Source organism: Astyanax mexicanus, chromosome 12 (genome assembly GCF_023375975.1).
Source record: "Astyanax mexicanus isolate ESR-SI-001 chromosome 12, AstMex3_surface, whole genome shotgun sequence".
Taxonomy (NCBI): Eukaryota; Metazoa; Chordata; class Actinopteri; order Characiformes; family Acestrorhamphidae; genus Astyanax; species Astyanax mexicanus.
The window spans coordinates 18,639,559-18,662,407 of NC_064419.1; the positions used below are offsets into that span (position 1 = coordinate 18,639,559).

The window sequence follows — 22,849 nt, forward strand, 5'->3', positions numbered from 1 at the left end:
ACCACTCCACCACCTCCACCGCGGACTCCAGGGTCTGCGGGTCGGCCAGCCTCACGTGTTAATAACAACTCTTAACCTGATATTGGTGGCTGATAATGTGTGTAATAATGAGTTTATTTGAGTCATTGGGCTTATGTATTTGTGTGGACCGCATCTTTGTCTGCGCTGCCTATTGGAGACATGGCTTTCTGCAGTGCGGCTATGGGATCCAGCGCCCCCCAGTGGTGTGTTATGACATTGCATTTGGTTTGTAAGTGCTGCATCATTGCTATTATGTGTCGGAGTAATACATAGAGAGCTTCGGTTACAGTGCATTATCGGCTGATAACGGCACTCATAAAACGCCTCTCAGCCAATCACATTGCAGGATCGGAATTAACTGTGGAATAATAAACAAGTCATTAGCAATTGCGCATATAATAAAATTAAATCAGATACATACTTCTATCCTGTGGTTTCAGTTTGTGGATTTTCTGTGCACTATATGTAACAAAAAATTACAAACAGGTTAAATCTGAAATTACTGGAATAAACTCAGGATTCATGTTTATCTGCTTTTGCACATGTGTGTCAGCAATGATTGCAACTTAACATGGGTAAATGCATTCATTAAAAGGGGTGTCCATTAACATTAACGTATAGTAAGTATAGTTTAAATCAAGAAAAATGTGTACAATTAAAGATGACAAAATAAAACAGACTTGTTTAAATGTAAGCATAAAAAGGTAGCGTGTAACTTTTATTTTGCCTGTTATATCACAGTACAAAAGCAATAAAACTTCTCATTCACAAGTCTTATTTCAAGCCACACTAGCACCAAAGTTTACTCACTAAAAGCTACATGGGAATAAAACTCACTTATAAGTAACTGATAGGTAGAAATGATTTACTATTCACTCTTCTCTATGTTACTATTTCCTCTATATCATAAGCACAGTTAAATGCAATAAATCATATGTAACTTTTCAAGAGCACTCATGTCTATGGTTGAACAGTATAATGAACAGTATCCTGCAGCATCCAAATAAGACCTAATTCTGTATGTTGTGTTGTTGTTATTATTAGTGATGCACCGAATATTTGGCAACCACAAATAAAAAGGGAAAAAGTATTGTGAGATGTGGGGCCAAATTAGTGAAAAAAGTTTGTTTTAGGTATATCAAGTTTATTTTTTCCTATAATGGAGGAACGGAGGCATACGCAGTGCCAGTAGCATATATCGATAGGTAGCATAACTTGACATACGATAACTCGTTTATGCTAGGGTTGAGTTAACAAACCTTCCACAAACTGCCTATTTTTTAGCTGAAACATAACAGGCTGTAGAGGGCTAAGAAAGTAACATTAGCTTAAATAACTTAGCCTTAGCATCTGTTTGTTTAGCGAAAGACTGACTGGCTATGTTTGTGTAAATTTCACTCAAATGTGTCCTCAGTAGCACTGCTGAGGTACATTTACTGTATGACTAGAATAGCACTGCTAAAATGATTTCATGATTAAAACAGCACTTAAATATATTGTGCTTTGTTTAGTTTGTCTGCAGGGACATAAAAAACGTTTACAATTTTTTTAGCTGTTTCATTTATTCAACAAATAAATGAACGAAAATTAATGAAAACCTCCAAAAACCTTAATTTTGTTAAGTATTGGCCTTTTTTTTTTCATTTCGGTGCATCTCTAGTTACCATACATGAATACATGAGTTACATACATGCGGAAATGAAATCTGTTTCTTACATTAGCACAGTCTCTAAAGTCATTAGTAACAGCTTTTTTTTTAAACAGAGATGAAAAACAGCTGAATATGTGAACAGAAACCCAAGGATGTTCTATGTTAGTCCTGCGCAGGTTCAAGCTTTGCATTTTTCTTCTGTTTCTGACGACGTCTTCTCCTCCTTTCTTCCAAATCGCTGACTGAGTTCAGTCAACCAGATAGAGCAACATGATTTCTAAGAAAAGGAAGATAAAAAAATATGTATTTTTAAAGTATTGTGCACTTTGATTGACTTGACAAAACCAACTTGACTTGAAGTCCTCTTAAACCTGAAGAGAAAATGAAGCCCACAAGCAGGCATTTTTACTGTTACTCCAGCACCAATCCTGTATTCAGGTGGTGTCAAAATTGAAGATACTGTTTAAACCAATTGTAAACTGCATTCCAAGACCCAGTGAAGTAGCAAACCCATGATTATAGATGATAAATGGGTTTATAAGATAAGATTGTGGTTTCAAGTGCATGTCAGGAGGTGAAACTTGTTGGGCCACATTTGTGTGGTTTGTGTGTTTTTTCTTTCATGTTTAATACAATATTATTTCACATTTGATGTTTGTAGACATGCTCAGTGATTTAAGAAAGCGTTTACATTTCACAACTCAAGCAGTTCAGGCTGCACTGAAATGTTCTACGTGCCTGACTTTAGTTTCCAACTTCAGAGGGTGTTAAGTTCATGGTGCTTCCTGGTGAGGCAGATTCTACGTGTCTCTGACTTTGATCACTCCCACTTAAATGCAGCACTATATCATGACAATTACCTTTTACCTTCATTTTTAAACTCAGTTTTTACAAAATATTTTACAGTTGTGTTCAAAATTATTCAACCCCCACTGCAGTAATGTGTTTTAGCAAGTTTACCATTTATTGTTTTATCTTGTTCACAATCAGATCAAACAATCAGACTTGTATATTAGAAAATGCATCTTAAATTAGAACAATTTTTTTTTTTTCAAATATACCAACAAATATCCTTTTTGTGATTACTTTATTGGCAAAATTATTCAACCCCTTAGTCACATACAATATTAGTACTTAGTACAACTCCCTTTGGGAGTAATCAACAGGTATCGTAGCCCATTCCTCATGGGCAAAAGCCTCCAGTACTTTGACATTCTTGGGATTGTGTGTTGCTGCCTTCTTTATGTCCCACCAAAGATTTTCTATAGGCAATTGCGATGACCACTTCAGAATATTCCAGCCCGTCTTTTGCCACCAAACCATGGTAGAATTTGGAATTTTCTGTTGGAAGGTCCAATGTCTCCCAAGCGTCAGCTTTGTCACTGACTGCATGATATTTCCCCCCAAGATCTCCTGGTATCTTCCATACGGTGTAAATTCCTTGTACCTGAAGAAGCAAAACAGCCCCAGAGCATGACTGACCCGCCACCATGCTTCACAGTTGGTAAGGTGTTCTTTTCTGTATAAGCCTCGTTCTTCCTCCTCCAGACATATCGCTGAGCCAAAGCCCTAAAGAGTTCCAATTTTGTCTTGTCTTGTCTCATGGAACAGTATTCCAAAAAGCTTTGTGATTTGTCCGCATGTTTTTTCGCACACTGGAGTCAACTTATTCTATACTTCGGCGTCAGTAGGGGGGGTTGGTCCGTCTGAGAGTTCTGGCATGAAGGCCTTCATCTCCCAGTGTGAGCCTTATTGTCTGGGCTGAAAACACCTGATTGAAACTTCTGTTCTTGAGAGTGGTAATATTTAAGGGGTTAAATAATTTTGTAAATTATGAAATCACAAAAAGGACATATTAATGTAAATTAAGTTGCATTTGTCTATTATACAAGTTCTTATTTGATCTGATTGTAAAAATATTTTAACTTGCTCTTAATTTTAACTTGCTGTTTTCCAGAGTGCTTTACATTACATTTATGGAAGGGCCAATGTAGTGTTAGGAGTCATGCCCAAGGACTCTTATTGTTGTTGCACAACATATTTACCCAAAACGGGAATTGAACCCCAGTTTCCCATATGATGTGGTAGCTTACTGGCCAATAGTGGTGTTATCCACTGTGCCACACTAACTATTAAATGAGTTCTTATTGGGCAGTTCTTTGGTTGTATTTACTAGTTCATTTGAAATGAATTATACACTTAAATTGTAGATAATTTGATCAAAGCATAATTTTCTATTCGGTTGAATAAGAGTTTTGCCTACATTTACTTGTTATGGCAGTAATGACGCATTTGCTGGCAGCTCAAATGTGAATTAAAATTAGCTTGCCAACCAATTCATCTCAGTTTTGCAGTCCTGTACCCCAGCCATGTACCCACCTGCTGTGTGTTAGCGATGCTTCGTGATTTGGCCGCCAGCTCCATGAGGGCCATAGCGACTCCCAGGCCCAGGCCGAGCGCCAGCAGCAGGAAGACTCCCTTCAGGCTGCTGGCCTTGAGAGGCGAGGCCTGGGCGTTTTCCGCTACGCAGCTGCTGGCCCACCACTTGCTGCGGAGGTAATCCAGCTCTCCGGACTCGCTCAGCTGGAGGATGGCCACGCTCAAGTTTTTCATCAAAGGAGAGCCTGAGGGAACATGGTGAACAGTTAAGAGAAGACAACTGGAGGCCCTTGTTTTGCACTTTAAGGGTCAGTTTCTCAGACCCAGTTTTCCCAGGCCCTTGGCACTGAAATGTAATTCCCATCAATGCATAGAATGCTTATAATATTCATTCTAACTATACAGTCTGACTGATTATAATGAAAATAGTTTTACTTGTTAAAACATGTTGCTTTCATTACATCTGCAGCATTCATATTCGCACCAGCTTTTGATGGACTTCAATACCCATTATTCTAAGCTGTTGTCTAACCTCTAACCAGTGTTGTGCGTGAACGAGTTCAAAAGAAAGAATTTTTGGTGAACGTTGAACTGAACGCAACACATTTTTTAATAAAGAGTTTAAACGTGAATTAGTTCACATTATGTGTCATGAACGGCAGACATCCCTGTAAATGAACGTTGGCTAGAGAGTGCCTAGCGTGAGGGCGAGAGAGAGAGGGAGAGAGAGAGAGAGAGAGACCGACGACGAGAGCACAGAGCGCGAGGGCGAGAGAGAGAGAGAGAGACCGACGACGAGAGCGCGGAGCGCGAGGGAGAGAGAGAGACCAATGACAGGAGTGAGAGAAAGCACTGCAATAAAAAAAATGGCTAGTGGAAGTGATGGCATGGAGACAGACACCAATTCTCCTTATGAACATTTTCATCACCTGGTAAGAAACACACAACTGCAGTGTCATGAGCAAATGTATACAATGAGCAGTTTCAAAGAACGCATAGTGATTTCTAGCTTGTAGTGTGAAAAAAAGTATTTATTTGAATATCTCACAAAAAAAGTAACATGAACTGAACTTTGAACTAGTTCAGAATTAAAATTGTGAACTTTGAACGTGAACTGTTCACTTTGAGCATGTATGAACTGAACTTGAACTAGTTCAGAAAAGCTGTGAACTGGCACAACACTGCCTCTCACCTTTAACCATGCTTCAAAGCAACATAACTGTACGCAGCAATTTTATTTACTTTTAAATTATTCAATGCTTCACTCACTGGAATAAGAACAGTGATGTTTTTATTTTTTTCATATTTACTGAAACTCTGCCAGGAAATTATGTGTCTTTGGTAACGCTTTAGAAGACCACCCACCAAAACTGCAACATGGAAAAACCCTGTAATATTACTCTTGTCTGTCAACATGGTTCTTGCACTTTAGATGCTGGTTCTGCATTTCACAGCTTTTTCAACAAATGCATGTCTACAAAAATCATTATACTCTACAACTGTAGAGGGATCACTTTAAGGGTGCTCCAAATGTAGGGTATTAACCCAGATTTTCCTGCTTTTTCTTGAAGGATTCTGCTACATTTTGGTGCATTGCTGCAAGAATTTATTTGCACTTAGCAAAAAGAGTGTGAGTGAAGTCAGGAGGTTGGATGATCACCACCAACCTCATCCTTATCTCCCCAACTCACTCCTTTTGCCCATGCCTTTTTTTTTAACATTGTGTCATAAATTGCCATGTTCATTTGCTCCAGAGAGTCCTATTCTGTTGGAAAGTCTTCTCTCCAGGATCTAGATAAGCTGTGCGTGTGTGTGCAATTGCACATCTGTGTCAGCAATGGGTGTGATTTAAAGTTGCTAAATGCATGCATTAGCAAGGTTCTCCACAAACATTTGGACAAATAATATAGATTAAAGCCAATGTCCCATGGAAGCTATAGAAGACTGCCCAAATTTGTAGTACCTACTGTCGCCATCTCAGCTTGGCAAGCAACTACGTACCTAAAGGAGCAGCAATGCTGTAGCCTCTCATGCCGACGACATCAGGAGAGCGAATCAGATTACAGTAACGTGCAACAACCAGATCCAGAGACACAGACTCCCCGATGAAGGCGTAATTCCCTTCCTGAGCCCTACGAACGCCCTCATCCATCGACTGCGCATAGCTCTGCTGCCTCTCCATGTTCTCATAGACCCGGCGATAGATGGGATTGTTGGAATTCTTCAAAGACAACAGACAAGGACTGTCATATATCACAAGCAATACATTTAAATGATGTTTATAGCCCTGTAAGCCTGGATACGTAGAATTTATTAAAAAAATTAAACTTTTTAAGTAACGTGTACTGAAAACCTTAGTTATTTAAACTTAAAACGTTCAGTTATTATGCCTCAATTGCTTTGCACAAGAATACTGCTTTGAATTTTATGGTCAGGCGAAAAAAAAAAGATGTGTATTTAGCCTTCTTTTAAAGTAGATTTGAAATACTCCAGGAAAATTAAACAGAGCGAGAAAATGCTATTGCATGAACTGTATAGCCTACAGCCAAGACATACATTTTCTGAGCTGTATCGCCAACAGCCTACAGCTCAGAAAATGATGCTTGCTCTTACAGCCCACAATATAGAGACCAGTCAGTTAATCATAATATATAATCTACAAGTTTCTCTCACAAGTAGTCTGAATGTTTCCAGTGTGCCAAAATCAATCAAAAAGAAGCACTCAATGGCAACAGACTAAACTATTAAAAGTTAATTCAACCCAAAGATCTCAGATTGTATCGATATGTGGCCACAAATCGTTACCTAACTTAAAATAGTTAAGTAATGTTTGGAAATATGAAATTGTACATTAAACAGACTAAATTTATTTGAAATCCAGAAATCCCCCCCCAAAAAAAAAACACTTTCAGCATTTACCCAAATAAGTAAAAAGTTTAAAATAAAAAAATTATACCAAAAAACGTGAAATATGTTAAACATTAAATGTTCATTAAATATATGTAAATGACTGTTTTTCTTTAAATGAGCAAGACAAAGTTTTATTTATGCAGAGAGGCAAATTCTGGTCTTAGTCTGCATTTTTCAGTAGAGAATTTAAAGCAGCCAATCAGAACAAAGCTCATTTGCATATATCACTTTGGTGAAAAATCTAGCTAAGACCAGCTTTTGGTGTTAGTGGGTTTCATATGGGTTTAGATGAAATTGGTTGGAAGCATTTACATTTCAAATGATGACATTTTTGAGCAGCTCAATGTCTTCTGGTATAAAGAAAGTTATTAGCATGTGGCTGTCTCCTAACATAACTGTATTAAAACAAGTAAAAGGGGAGCTGGCAAAAACTAAAAACAAAAAAAAAAACACTAAAATATGCTGGCTTCAGACAGTTAAATATTGCAATAACATCGTGTCTCACTCAGGTCCAGTCTTACCTTGAAGAAGTTAAGAGAAGAAGAGCCCTTGATTGTGCCATACTGAATAATGTTTTGGTTGGCTAGGTCTTCAAAGCTCTTGATTGACAGCTGGTTACTGTCTGAATGAAGCCAGGCACTGAGGTTGGCGAAGTAACAGGCCAGGACCATCAGTGAAAACAACCACCAGATGGCAGTAATCAGCCGTCCTGACAAGGCCTTGGGGTGAGGGCCCGCTCCTACGTGAGGTGGAAGAGTTGATATAAATAACATCAGAACTTCTTATAGTCTTTCATTTTAGTTTAACTGCTACATACTACTGTTTAAAAGCTTGCAATCACATTCATCATTTTTGTTAGGTAATTTTTATAGTCATGTAAAACAAACTTATTAGACATACGCCATAACATATTTTATATGATTTACCTTATTTTTCGCACTATAAGGAGCGCCGTATTGAAAGGTGCACTATCAATAAAAGTCTATTTTCTGGTCTATTTTCATACATAAGGTGCACTGGATTATAAGGCACATTTTAAGAGACACTCTAAGGAACTTCTAATGCAGCAGGTCTCACCGCTGTGTGGTGGTGGGGGTAGCTAACTAAGTTAAGTAAAGCTGAGCTTAGCAAAGAAAACTGTAATAAAAAAAGACTTTCTTTTAAAGTCAAATGAATGCTGTATGCTAATCTACGACTGGAGAATTAGTATTAGCGGCTAACCGCAGCTAACAGTAGTAAACTGAGGAACCCTGAGTGTTTCGGTAAGGCAGGGCAATATTAGCTAGTGGTTCATCCGACGTAGCTTATTTTAACACAGTGAAAGCACAGACTACAGTCTAATATACTCCCCTCTGAATGATAAAAGAGTAGGTAATGCTAATACTGCTCCAGCAGTGCTAGCCAGGGTTAGTAGCAAGCTACAGTCTGATAATACTTACCTTTGAACAGGGAAATAGAGGTAAATAGAGCTAATGCTAATGTTACTCCAGCCCTGATACTGGAGACTTAAGCTGAAACTCCTGTATAATGCTGTATTTCAGCAGAGTGGCTTTACTGCTCCTTATGACCTTCGTACATAAGGGGCACTGGTTTAAAAAGCACACTAAAGATTTTTGGGAAAATTAAAGGATTTTAAGTGCACCTTATAGTGCGAATTTTTTTTTATATTTTAAGTCCACTGTGAAAATGTTTTCTGTTCAGTTGACTCCATTAACCAATGCACCATGTTCTGCCTTAAGCTCTTTTCACATTCAGAAATTTTTTAGTTGTTTTCCATGTTCAAGAGGTGTTTTTCTGCAGTTAAGGCTTATCTTAAGTTAGAAAATGCAATGTATTTTGTGTGGATTTCTGTGTCATATCATAGTGTAAACAGTTTTTGGGAATAACTCTGAGCATGACAGGATTCAGACTTATACTAACTAGCTAGTTCTGTATTTTTAAATGTGTGTTTTTTTTTTTTACCAAAAATGACACTTATTGTATATTGCAGCTGAATTTAGGCTTGTATTCAGCAAAACACCTTGATTCATGTTAAATATTTTTTGGTTTAATTTAATAATTGTTAACACAGAATATGTTAAGAATGTATTAAGTTGAAAAACTAATTTTGGTCATATGTCCATTTTGTGAACAACAGTTCCTACTGATGTTTTTTTAATTGGCCAGATTTAAGGTTATAGGTTCCTTGAAAGTTCTCTGTTGTTTCTAATTTTAAATATTTTAAATAAAATAACAAGATTTTGTGCAATTTGTGTTTAATTCTAACAAGGAAAAATACATATAAGTTTTCCTTCTTGATCCTGAAATGTTTTAAACATTCACAGCAAATTTGAGTACAGAAAACTTACACTACAACATATTTTAAATATTACTAATTTAGATTTTAGTTTATTTAACTCAAAAGGTTATTTTTAGGTAATTAGGCAATTAAGTTGAACTGTAGTATGCATTACTTAAACAAATTAGGGCAATAACTTGCCTCAAACTCTTTAAGTTCAATCAGCATATCCCAGTTTACAGTGTACTAGCCACTGTGCTGTCCACTGTGGTTAGTAATGCCTTCTGTTATGTTTTTCCAGTACACATACAACAGGATCCAGGAATGGCAAATGACTGCACGACTACATAAATGGAATACCCCATTCTGGCACCCACTTTTCATCATTTGTTGCTTAAGCTCAGTGTTTAATCTCGATTACAAGATATCACCTCACAACTTTTAAAGGTATGGATATTTCAAGCTGAACCTTGAGGTAAGACTTCGTGATAAATTTACACACTGATATATCCCATGATTTTACTTCAAAAACACAGATTTTAAAATTATGATTGTGATTCAAAACTTTTAAACATTAGTGCATTAGTTATGTTTTTAGCCTAAATATAAATGTGTGCATGCAGTTGTTAATTGGGTGTTATACCTTGCAGAGTTATGGCCCCGACAGTGTACCAGAAGCTGTGTGAGAGTGTGAATTGATTTTCGTCAGCTTGGGGTTTCTCCCATTCAGATGGGCTAATCCTGTATAAAACACACACACACACTTAATCAATTTCAGGCCTTGTTTGAGTCAGCCTAATATCCCCCATATCTAAAGCAGCATCTCTGTTTCTGATAATAACCTCCATTCAGTATCCAGGCAATAGATAAGAGGACAAAAGAGCGAGTGTTTCTTACCGTGCTGCCAGATAGATACAAAAGGAGGTTAGCAGATAAGCCACCAGGATACCCAGCCACATTTCAGTGGAGAAGAGATTCAAAAAGCTGAGATACTGAGAGTCGTCGGAGGCGATGTCTTTTCTCATGATGAAACTCAGGCCTGTCTGCATGAAAGGTTTGGTCATGTCCACAGCTGCCTCCCGTGAGGCCGTGAGGGTTAGCGGGGCAACAGCAAGGTCAGCTTCCTAATAGGAACAAACACGTACACAAATCACTTACAGATTAGAAATGCTGTATATATACACACAAAAAAGTGCAGTTACAGTGGCTTACATTCTGTCACCTTACAACCACTAACTTAAAAGTATTTTATTGAGATTTTAGGTAATAGACCAACACAAAGTAACACATAATTCTGAAGTGGAATGTAAATGATACAAGGTTTTTAAACATTTTAATCAAATCAAAATCTGAAAAGGGTAACATGCAAAAGAATCCAGCCCCCCTATATCAATACCTAGTAGAGCGACCTTTTAGGGTTTGTCTCTACCAGCTTTGCACATCTAGAGACTGGGATTTTTGCCCATTTTTCTTGGCAAAATAGCTCAAGCTCAGCCAGGTTGGATTGAGAGCGTCTGTGAACAGCAATTTTAATGTCTTGCCACAGAAGCTCAATGAGATTAAGGTCAGGATTTTGACTGGGCCATTCTAACCATTCCACTGTAGCTCTGGCTGTATGTTTAGGGTCATTGTCTTGCTGGAAGGTGAATCTCCTTCCCAGACCTTTTTAGGGTTTAGGATTAGGGTTTTATACTTTTTATACTGGTTATTTCAAGGGTCCATATAATGAGGTCAGCTTATGAAATTTCTGTGGTTTTGTCCACCAGGAACATTTTCCAATTCTCTGTCTCTTATAATTAAACAGACTGTTTATGTTATAATGCCATTAAAATGCAATATGTCATTGACATCTGTTTGGATGCCTTATAATTGGGTGTTGAATATTTATAATATTCACAGTTTGGGCTTGTTACTGTCCATCAATCGTTATTGAATTCTATAGCGTTTGATTACTGTTGCTGTCCATGTGTATTCCTTTATGGCAGCAGTTTCCAATAACACAATAAAGCACCATATAACAAAGCAAAGGTTGTATTACATTAAGCTGTAGAAACTCACCCGTCTGAAAACCTCTCCGATCATGCCGTTCCAGGTGCCCTGTTCGTTCTTGGCCCCATATCTCCCGTCCTTCACCACGTGAAGCTCGTACTTGAAACCCAATTTACTGGCAAGCGCAGACAACAGATCAATGCAGAAGCCTTCCAGTTCTGTGCCTTTGGACATTGCGTACGGTTCTTGCTGTAGAGAAAGTCAGTGTTCAGTATTTATTGTCACGGTTTGAAAAAATGTTTTGGCAAAATTAGAAAAAAATTTAGTAAATTTAATAGATCTTTCAAGTAAATTTTTATTGCAATTCTTGGATTTATTTAGAATTTCTTGAGTAAAAATTACTTTATAACTTTTAGCTATTAATCCATGCATCTTCCCTATTGGTTCCTGGCATAATTTATTTGCATAATGGTTTGTCCCCCACCACTAACTCACCATCAGTGTGTAGGTTTGTCAACAAAATCTACTTTCCCTTTGGGTACTTGGGTTAATACAGAAAAAGGCAATTACCAGTATATTTCATTGTTATCCAATGAAAAACAATCTCTGAAACAACTACTTTATAGAAAATTTATATAATCTTCTTTTAACTTCTTTCAACGGAAGTAAAATAAAAAGTTTAATTCAGGTACTTTTATTAAATTCTCCATGGAGATTTTTTCATTTTTTCCATTCACCAAGACTTTTTGACATGGTGTAAGGGAAAAATAATGCCAGAAACCAATAGGGAAGACGCATGGGTTAAAATTGTAATACATTATTATTAAGTAAAATCTACTAAGATACAGAGAGACCTGCTGAATTAGAAGCTAAACATGGCGACACCCTGGTTCACATCAAGAAGGCATTTTTACCAGTGTCGCTTAATACACCTTATAATCCAGAGTTGGGCCTTATGAATGAAAATAAAACAGAAAATAGACGTTTATTAATAGTGCGCCTTATAATTCGGTGAAAACTGCTGCTTTAACTGACGTGAATTCGCATTTTACTTCTACATTCAGAAGTGGTCTTGGCTCTTGGCTAAAGGGGGTGGGGTGTATGGGGGGGTTATGGGGTGGCCCCATGGCCCCAAGTGTTGTGAAAATGCCTTCAGGAGAGGAAAAAAGAAACAATGCACCCAGCTGCCTTTCCTTTACATTGGGTAAAAGTGATGGAGTGGCTGCTAGGGTGCCCCTTCTTGCAATAAATTATGATGAGGTGCCTCTAGATCAAAGAGTTTTATTAATGAGTCTCAATGATGAGAGTGATCTGTTGGTGCCCTTCTGCCCTTTTACTACAAAAGGGTACGGTTACAAAGTGTCTTCTATGCCACCCTAATACATAGTATAAAAAAGAGGATGGAATGGAATGCAGTGCTGTATAGGGTTCCCCCAGTGGAATAAATGTGGTGTGGTGCCCTATAGGTAACTATAGGTTTAGCTGGCAACTAATTTAATAGTCGCTAAGTTGGTTCTATTATTAAACACATAAGTACAGTTGCTGTTGGATGAAGGCGATTCATGGTTAGTTTGTAGTAAGTTAATTATATTTTTCCCTCACTGATTGTTTCTAGAGCTCCTGTAGTAGTTAGGCGAGATGTCTCATTTTTAATAAATTTATATATTACTCATATTTAGCATTAGTATTTTCCCCCAGAGTTTTCTCGTCCACCTTAAATGTGGCAGCTCAACCAGCAGTTTCAAAACAACAAGCCATAGTTTTAGTCAAGTTAAAACTAGCCACAAGTTGTATTTCCTTTCACTGAATGATACTAGGGCCTGATAGAGTAGTTAAACAAGATGTGTATCATTTTTATTAAATTTATATCTCACTCACATTTAGCGAACAAGTTAGCATTAGCATTTTCTTCAGTGTTTTTACTTCCACCTTAAATGTGGCAGCTCGACCAACAAGTTCTATTTTTTCTCTTATTCATATTCATATTCATCTTATTCAGTCTTACTAGGGCCTGATAGAGTAGTTAAACAAGATATGTCTCATTTTTAGGAAATGTATATCTCACTTGCATTTAGTGAGATTTCTATTCCACTTTAAATGTGATGGCAGTTACAACCTTTTTTAAGGTATTTTCTGACTTTGATGTTGCATAAAAGTGGTTGGGAATTACATTACATACAGTACATTGCGATTTTGTTATTTAATAAAGCAGCCTAAAATTTTGACAATAAAAAAAATGTAAGTTTTAAACATGGTTGCGTAAAACATTTTCTAAACATTACTATTAGCATTCTTACGACATTTAATTTTTCAAGTCTCAAAACTTTTTTAGTAAACGCTTTTAAATGTTCTGGTAACATTGCTCCTTTGTGAATTGTGTCAATGTTTTTTATTTTTTTCCTATTTTTTATTATTGGGACTGTTACCCTTAACGTTTCCCTAATGTTTATATTCATCTAGCTGAGAATGTTAAGTAAGAAACTTTCTGATAATGTTGTGATGCAAAACCGTCATTATGTCACACATTTTCAGAATGTTCCTGAAACACCACTGGTTAATCTTTCTGAAACCTTTTCAAAATGTTGCTAAACATTCTTATATCGTTCTCTGTTAGCTGGAATGTCTGTTTTGGCATCTGAACATAGGCAAATATAATGTGTTATCTGATTACCATGTCGTTTTAGACTGGATTTTACCAAAAAGTATGCATGAAAACTTTAGAAATATTAAATAATAAATATTATATTATAAATTGAGCCTGGTGTACACATTTACTAGTCTGTGCAACCGTAATGAAGACTTGAATGCAATTTGAGCAAGTTTAGAGAGCCTTCTGAGCGTATAATAACAAAAAAAACTTGTGTTGCTATTAACTTCCAGTGTTTGTTAGCAACATTAGCTGTGCATACCCACTGCTACACTAAAGTAGAAAATACTGGGACACCAAAATTGGCTTGGCTGATCAATTATAGTATATCTGAACTGCTTGGAAAACTGTGTATATTTGTTTTTTTTGCTAAACCATTCTTTCAACAACTATAAAGTCACATTCACACCCAATTCACAACTTTATCACGTACCTTAATGGTGGTCACCTTTAATGGCTGTGGTTCTAAATGACAAAAACAAACACAAAACCCAATTACATTATTATAAGATCAGCAGCATTTGTTATAACAGAGCATGAGAACATCCTCAGCGGTGAATAAACACCTGCATTGTTCATTTAAAGAAGGAAATTGGCAATTCTTTTTTTCTGTTTACATAAATGTAGTCTCTCTGTCATGACCTGGTTGGTCTATGAAGTTTCTTTAGTTTTGTGTTGGAGCTATGGACCAGTAATTCCAGTGCAATTTTCTTTTTATTTATTATTTTATTTTTGTTTGTCACAGGGATGTATAATTGGACATATGTAAACATTAGCTTTACCAGTGAAAGAACGGGACCTTACGTGTCTTTGTCATTTGCCCATCATGGGCAATATGGGCTGGGCTAAGAGTGTTTTTATATTCCCTGATGCAGAACTAAATTGAAGTGATGCATTGTGAAAGGCAGAGTTTTAGTGTAAATCCCACCCACAGAGCACAATGAAAGGTCTCCTGAGTACAAAGACAGCACAATAAGTTTTCAATCCCACCTACAGAGAACACTGATACAGTAGGTTTACTAAAAACAAGGAGAAACCATTTAGGGTGTTCGCAAAAAGTGTACAACATCCTGATTTCTGGGATATTTTACAGTGGTATGAAAAAGTTTGGGCACCCCTCATAATGTTCACGATTTTTTACTTTATAAATCATTAGTTGTTGGGATCAGCAATTTCAGTTAAATATGTAATATAGCAGATAAACACAGTGATATTTAAAAAGTTAAATGAAGTTTATAGGATTTACAAAAAAGTATGCAATAATTTTTAACTAAATTAGGCAGATGCATATATTTGGGCACCCCTGTTGTTTTATTGATTTGAATAACTTGACCACTAATAATTTTACTAAACAAGTTTAATCTAATTATGAGAAAGGGTTAAAGTGGCCAATTGCAGGTTTTTCTCCTCTTTGCATCTTCTCTGAAGAGTGGCAACATCGGAGCCTCAAAACACAACTCTCAAATGACCCGAAAACAAAGATTGCTCGACATCATGGTTTAAAGGAGGGATACAAGAAGCTATCTCAGAGATTTCAGCTGTCAGTTTCCACTGTGAGGAACATAGTGAGGAAATGAAAAACCATAGGCACAGTTCTAGTTAAGACCAGAAGTGGCAGGAGAAGAAAAATCTCAGATAAGTAGAGGAGAAGGATGGTCAAAACATTTATAGTCAATCCACAGACCTCCAGCGCTCCAAAGATCTACATCATCATTATGCTGCAAATGGAGTCACTGTGCATCTTTCAACTATTCAGCGCACTTTACACAAGGAGAGGCTGTATGGGAGAGTAATGCAAAAGAAGCCTTTTCTTGATGTATGCTAAAGTACATTTAGACAAGCCAGCTTCATTTTGAAATAAATTAAAGGAAAATAGAGTTATTTGGAGGGAGGTATGCATAGTGGTGGTAGTTCCATCATGCTGTGGTGCTGTGTTCAGTGCAGGTAATGAGAATCTTGTTAAAGTTGAGGGTTGCAAGGATTTTTCAGTCAATATCAGCAGATTCTTTAGAACAATGTTCATGAATCAGTGAGAAAGTGGAAGTCACTTCAACAAGACAACGGCCCTACACTGCTCAAAATCTACTAAAGCATTCATGCAGAGGAACAAGTACGTTCTGAAATGATCATCTCAGTCTCCAGAGACGAATATTTTTGAATGTGATCTGTGGTGTGATTTAAAGCGGGCTGTTCATGCTTGGAAACCATCAAACCTGACTGAACTGGAGATGTTTTATAAAGAAGAATGGTCCAAAATACCTTCAACCAGAAGCCAGAATCACATTGGAAGAGATATAGGAAGGATTTAGAAGCTGTTATTTCTGCATAAATCTTATAAACGTCATGTCACTTCCCAAATATTACTATGTTTGTCTGCTATATGATATTTAGCAGATTTAACTTAAATTTTGGATCTGAACAACCAATGATTTATAAAGGAAAATCATGAACATTATCAGAAGTGCCCATTTACCACTGTAAATGGTTTGTAGGCATTAAGGAGCTGATATCAATATATGTGAGAATCCTCCGAGTCCTGGGAAAGGTAGGATGTCTGATGATACACTGTTATCTGTGACAATGGACTACAATACTGTACCTTGCCTGGCCAAACATTAACCAGTTCTGTCCCGATCGTATCACAGGTCAACAACTGTGGATTTTCCTGCATACTGACTGTGGTTACATCATTGGTATGCGTTAAGCTAAATGCTAAATAATTAAGCTTAATCTTTACTTAACTCAACATGGATTAATTCAGTTTGAGGACCCCCTCGAGGGATAAACCAATTACCAAATCCTTAATTAGAAGCAAACGGAACAATACCTCTACAGGGCATGACGGGCAAGACGAGAAAGGGCCAGATAGAGCGAGAGAAAAACACAGTCTGTCTCAATCAGACAAAAAGCACAACTCTTGCAAGACATTCTTGGCAGTTAATGAAGCGTTTCATCCCGCTGTGCAGATCTTTGTACTGCTCTTCACACTGAAGAGAATATCCCTATGTTTACCAGGCAGAGACAATATCTTGGTTGTGCTGCTGCTCTCTGTAGCCAGGGCCCAAGCTTCATGGCCACTAATCGTCCTTTAAAAGAAAAAAAAGTTGCTTAAAAAGACTTGAAGGGAGCCAAACAGTGGGGTTGTTGTGGAGGTTGTGATGTCTGCCGAGTCCCAGTGAAAATGCTGGGAAAGTGTCCCGAAGCTCTCCTTGAAGTGGTTGTTTTTTACGCTTATTTTTAAGAGCTTTGAAAGAAAGGGTCTTGCCTCCTTAAACTGCAAAGGTCCACTCTTTTATGTACTGAACAGACATATTGCTGTCATGGTAATTTTGTAGTTAGAAAGTAGGTGACAAATAAGATTTAAATGTACACTACATGAATATATACACTTTATTAAGACAAATAATGATTCTGTTGTTGCATTTAATCAGTATTTTTTCATTGATGTTATTTAATACTTCTATATAAATTAATGAAATGGAGTCTATGTTGCTTTAAAGGGTCCATATCATGCTAAATTATATATTTTTATTGCTTTTTGCTAAGCACACTAAATTAATCTGATGTCCCTGGTAATAAAAAAATTGTTGCGGACAAAGACGATAAGCTGGAGAATCACCATAAATAGCCCTACAGTTACTAATGAGCCAGTGCATGAATTCCAATCTGGCTGCTTAGACTGATTCACATTGCTACAATTTGGGTATGTATCATGTGTCCAGATGCGAAGCTCACACGGGTTGCCAGATTGACACACACTGGCAAGCAACTACGAGTCTTAAGCCCATTTTATACTTCTTCGTTAAATCTACGCCGTATCCTACGCAGAGTGCGCTACGCAGCAGAGCACGTTTATACTTCTGTGTGTGCACATCAGTAGGTCTGCATCGCTCTACATTTTAAAAAACGAAGTGGAATGTGTGGAAGGGGACCCGAGGCCCAGCGGACCAATCACAGTTGTGGCTATCTGTGTTGCATGACAAGTAGTTTCATTTCCAGAAAGGTGTGCATCGAGCTGCGTTGTAGGGTATGCGACAATGCATAGGCTACGGACTAGGTTTGATGGAGAAGTCCCCTCAGTTTACACAGCCAATTACCCAACCCACTTATTAGGACCCCCTATCACTAGTAATGTCCCAACACACCAGAAGGGTGAAGACTAGCACATGCCTCCTCCGATACATGTGAAGTCAGCCACCACTTCTTTTCGAACTGAAAAGTATTGCCGAGTAGCATCACAGCGCACTCTGAGAAAATTTGTCTAGCTGGGAACGTTGATAAGTTGACGAGTTGAAATATTCTAATAACGTTGTGATGCAAACCATTATTATGTCACACATTTTCAGAATATTCCTGGAATATTATTTCTATAACAGTCTCATCTTCCTACCATTTCAAAATGTTGGCAAATATTCTTACAACTGGTGTGTTATTCAGCGACAGACACTGCTTAGTTTTGGTTTCATAAAACGGAAAAAAAATATTGAAAGCTCTTTTTTTTCTTCGACGCTGCGGCCACGCCCTTCGCCACATGTGGCTGTTTTATTAGAAACACAGCGCGATTGAGACGTGAGTCAGAATGAGTCGGTCAGTTGGGCACTGTTCTTCATTATTGGCATAAAACCGCTGTTTCCAGACTTCTGGCCTGTAGGGGAGCTCTGGCGTGAGAGTTTGCTTCGAGGGTCAAAGGTCTTGAAGCAGATTAAGTGTGAGAAAAGTCGTTCTTCCAGCGAGTTCTTCCTAAACGTGGCTGCTGCCCCGCAGGAGTCCGTCAGAAGTCAGACAGTGGCACTGACACCCATTATCCTTTTTTTGAAAAATCTGAAAATCTTACATGCCATCTGAAGCAGCAGCATGTCAGGGCCTGTCCTGCATTTCGGACCGCTTGCTCAGCGGTCGCTAATTGATTACTCACAGTCATTGTTGGGGATGTCAGTGTCTTTCTGTGCTTTATAAACAGACTGCTCCGATCCAAGCCGAGCGCTCAGATGGAGCGCCAGAAAGATGCTGTGGTCAGTGACTGAGGCAGCCAGGCTGGCACTGCCCCTTCCTACGCCCTGCTGAAAGATTAAATTGACTTGCTAGAGGAAAGCCCAAGGCGGCGGCCAGTGGGGCAGTCTTAACCCAGCCCATCAAAAGTGTGGGAACTTTTCGAAGAAGTTGACAAAGTAATGATTTATCTGATATTTTTTAAATTATAGATGCAAATGATGTGAAATCTTTGAAAGTTAAGCCCTATATGGACATGATTAGCTTTTCAGTGGGTCCGGGGGTAATTTTCTAATTTTAAGGGGGGGTCTTCTGTGAATTTATTCTCGTCCAGAACAACCACGTATGTGTCTTTCTCAGACGTCCTCAGAGAAAATTACAGGCAGAATTACAGTTTTTTACTGAACTCCGAGGTCCTCAGGTAATTTTAGTCCCGCCCAGACGCACATCTCTGAGTTTTATCACCTTACGTTTAATAAAATAGTGATTTGTCCACTGCCACGCACCGTAATTACATTTTAGGCGCGTTTTCCACGAATATTATGGTCTCACTGGTCCTTCTGTTTTTTCAATTGCATTCTGGATGCAATTGACACTAGATAAGAAATATCTATTAATCAGTACAATATATTTAACTAATGTCTCAATTCAATATTATTTACAATAATCACCATAAGCATTAAAATTGAGTAATGTTTAATAATGTCTCAACTAGTGTCGATTCATTCATTAGTTGACACATTGAAATCTGGTGTAACATGGACTTGGTGTGTAATTGAACTTTTGTCAATAGCCCACTTACATTTACCCCCAGAAATCCTGAAATACAGCCCTTTTAGCATATGTTCCCAACGTGCTTACAGTGCTAGCGAAAGGGGCATAGCGTTACCCATGCAATAATAATACCAATTTCTCAACATCTCATTTTAAATGTCAGGACCCTCAAAATTCTACCAATGAAGTGTGGAGCTTCTTTGAGCTTGTTAATGGTGCACGAATAGCCATTTCTTTAAATGGGCTACACTATGCCCCTATTACTAGCATCGTAAGTCTGTTGGGAGCATCAACTAAAAGCACTGTATTTTGGAACACTGGGGGCGAATGAAGATGAGCTGTTTGACAGAAAATCATATGCATTATTATGTTCCACTACACCCCATGTTTATGTCACACCAAATTTCTTCTTTAACCAATTAAAAATGTTTATTACTGTCATATGTACTGTTAATTGATGTACCTTTATAGTAAAGTTATACAAATTATGCAATATATGCAAATGATTCAGTTCAACAAAAATATAATCAATGCTATATCTATGTGATATCTATGTTGTTAATATCAAGTCACTTCAAAAACTAAACAAAGCAGACATGCTTATTATTTTATTTAAGCTTTCACATCATTCACATATTAAACGATTAGTAAATATAGAGATAGAATAAATGTTAACTGTACAAATAATAAGAGTGTTTAAGTAAATGTTCAATATAATTACATTTTTCAATGTGTAAAGAACCTCTCTATAATGTAGGGATTAAAAAGCACATTACATTTGTTTAGAACCATTTTACATGACATGAAGGTTCTTTACACCTCCAAAAGGGTTAGGATTTAAACACATCTCTATATATATTTTAGTGTATACAATAGAAAAGATGTTTTTCCCAACAGGTTTTTTAGATTTGAATTATCATTAAAACTTTGCTTGGATTACTGTGCTTAAAAAAACTTGCATTATATAATGTTAATGTACAAAAAAGTCAAAAAGTTGCCATCAAGCCCTGTTCACACTGCTGACAGGAAATGCGCATTGGCATTCAGCCAAATAAAATATAATTTATTTTACTTTATGTTTCAGTATTTTATTTTTACTTAATACTTTGGGCCACTATTATCATTATATATATATATATATATATATATATATATATATATATATATATATATATATATATATATATTGTTTTTTTATCATCAGATCTCTATGGTACAGAATGTGCAAGCCTGCTTGAAGTTACCTGCAGTGCAGACCCCAGCCAACAGTGCCGCAGTGAGCGCGAGGAGCCCCAGTGATGCCATCCTGCTGTATTCTACCAACTGCATGGGAGCGTGCTTCGAAACCAGTGAGAAAGAGGTTTGGAACAAATCAGGAATAAGCAAGCATGAAATATGACACACACACAAAAAAACTAATAAAAAAATAAAAAATATATATTTTATATTTTTAAAAGTTAAGATAGGCATATGAAAGTACAACACATGCACACAACTCACCCTGGTCTGTGATCAATTTTCTTTCTTTCCACTATGCAGACCCCTACAGGGGCACCCCCTACATATAAAGCATGTAAATTCCCCAGTGTCAGAAAGTAGCCAATCAGAAAGAGTGGGAAGTTCTAGAAAGTGGAGGGAAAAGGGGGCGAGGGTGTGTGACCGTGGCAAATCCTCAAGAATTTATGGGACGGGAAAGTGGATGTGGAGTAGTGAGAAACTGGACACGGAGAAAAACAACATGTGATTTTCAAGCCAATGGATTAGCAAAGCCTGCAGTTTAAGAGGCAATGCAGAAGCCAAAATAACAACAAGAAAGCCTAAACCCTGTACACTTTAATGCAGAATATGCAAATACAGTTGCAAGAAAAAGTATGTGAACCCTTTGTGATTATTTGGATTTCTGCATAAAATCATTTTGAAATCATCAGTCATTAAATGTGTTCTGATCTTCATCTAAGTCACAACAATAGACCAGCACAGTCTGCTTAAACTAATACCACACAAATTGAGTTGTTTGCATGTTTTTTCTTAAACACAACATGTTAACATTCACAGTGAGGGTGGAAAAAGTATGTGAACCCCTAGACTAATGACTTTTCTAAGAGCTAATTGGAGCCAGGATGTGGTAAGATTGGATGTTTTGGTTAAAGCTGCCCTGCCCTATAAAAACACACACTAGTTTTGAGTTTGCTATTCTTCGAAGGCATTGCTTAATGTGAATCATGCCTCACACAAAAGAGCTCTCAGAAGACCTACGTTCAAGAACTGTTGACTTGCATGATGCTGGAAAGGGTTATAAAATTATCCATAGCCTTGATGTTTATGTGTCCACGGTAAGACAGTTTTGCACTGTTGCTATTCTCCCTAGGCGTGGTCGTCCTGTAAAGATGACTGCAAGAGCACAGCACAACAAGGTCAATGAGGTGAGGAAGAATCCTAGAGTGTTAGCAGAAGACTTACAGAAATCTCTGCCACATGCTAACATTTTTGTTGACAAATCTACAAAAAGGAAATTATTAAACAAGAGTGGAGTTAACAGGAGGACAATACGAAGGAAGCCACTGCAGTAAAAAAAAACATTGCTGCACATTTGAAGTTTGTAAATGAGCTCCTGGATGTTCCACAGCACTACTGGCAAAATGTACTGTGGAAAGAAAAAAAACAAAATAGAGCTGTTTGAAAGGAACACACAACACTATGTGTGGAGGAAAAAGGCACTGTGAAATATGGTTGAGGGGGAATCATGGTTTGGGGCTTCTTTGCTGCTTCAGGGCCTGAACAGATTGCCGTCATCAACAGAAAAATGAATTCCCAAGTTTACCAAAAAAATGTAGCAGGAAAGCTTAAGAACAACTTGCAACTGTATGCATTAGTGAGGCATTGTAAATTCATACTAAAATCATTCAGAATATGAACGAACACATTAGGAATCATGTACTAAACTAAAAGTGTTAAACAAACCAAAATACTTTAAAATCTGAAGCTTTTAGGTGCTTTTTATCTAAGGTGCTGTTAACTTGCGGTTTCTAAGGCTGTTGAACTCTAGTGAACTTGTCTTGTGCAACAGAGATAACTCCCAGTCTTCATTTCCTGAAGCTGTCCTAATGAGAGCCGGTTTCATCATAACGTTTTTCATGTTTTTTTCACTGCACTTGATGAAAACTCAAGAAATCTTTTGGATTTACCAACTTTCATGTCTTTTAGTATTTTA

At 37.4% G+C, this 22,849-nt stretch overlaps 1 protein-coding gene across 3 annotated transcripts; it reads right to left on the minus strand.

Annotated features, from left to right (window-relative positions):
* Window positions 1-712: 712 nt before the first annotated feature.
* Window positions 713-21,180, minus strand: si:ch211-251b21.1 (PBP2_iGluR_non_NMDA_like domain-containing protein). 3 transcript variants are annotated; one of them, XM_007247929.3, is made up of 10 exons: window positions 21,139-21,180; window positions 20,883-20,976; window positions 14,309-14,340; window positions 11,298-11,477; window positions 10,137-10,363; window positions 9,883-9,980; window positions 7,483-7,700; window positions 6,053-6,272; window positions 4,052-4,296; window positions 713-1,949 (listed from the first exon to the last, which is right to left on the minus strand). In XM_007247929.3, exons 2-10 carry the CDS (start codon window positions 20,965-20,967, stop codon window positions 1,851-1,853), a joined length of 1,404 nt encoding a protein of 467 aa, XP_007247991.3. In that variant the 5' UTR covers window positions 20,968-20,976; window positions 21,139-21,180; the 3' UTR covers window positions 713-1,850. The 3 variants fall into 3 exon arrangements, with proteins under 3 accessions (XP_007247991.3, XP_049341511.1, XP_007247993.3); XM_049485554.1 differs by having other exon boundaries at window positions 20,883-21,025; window positions 21,138-21,156; XM_007247931.4 differs by lacking the exon at window positions 21,139-21,180 and having other exon boundaries at window positions 20,883-21,042.
* Window positions 21,181-22,849: the final 1,669 nt, after the last annotated feature.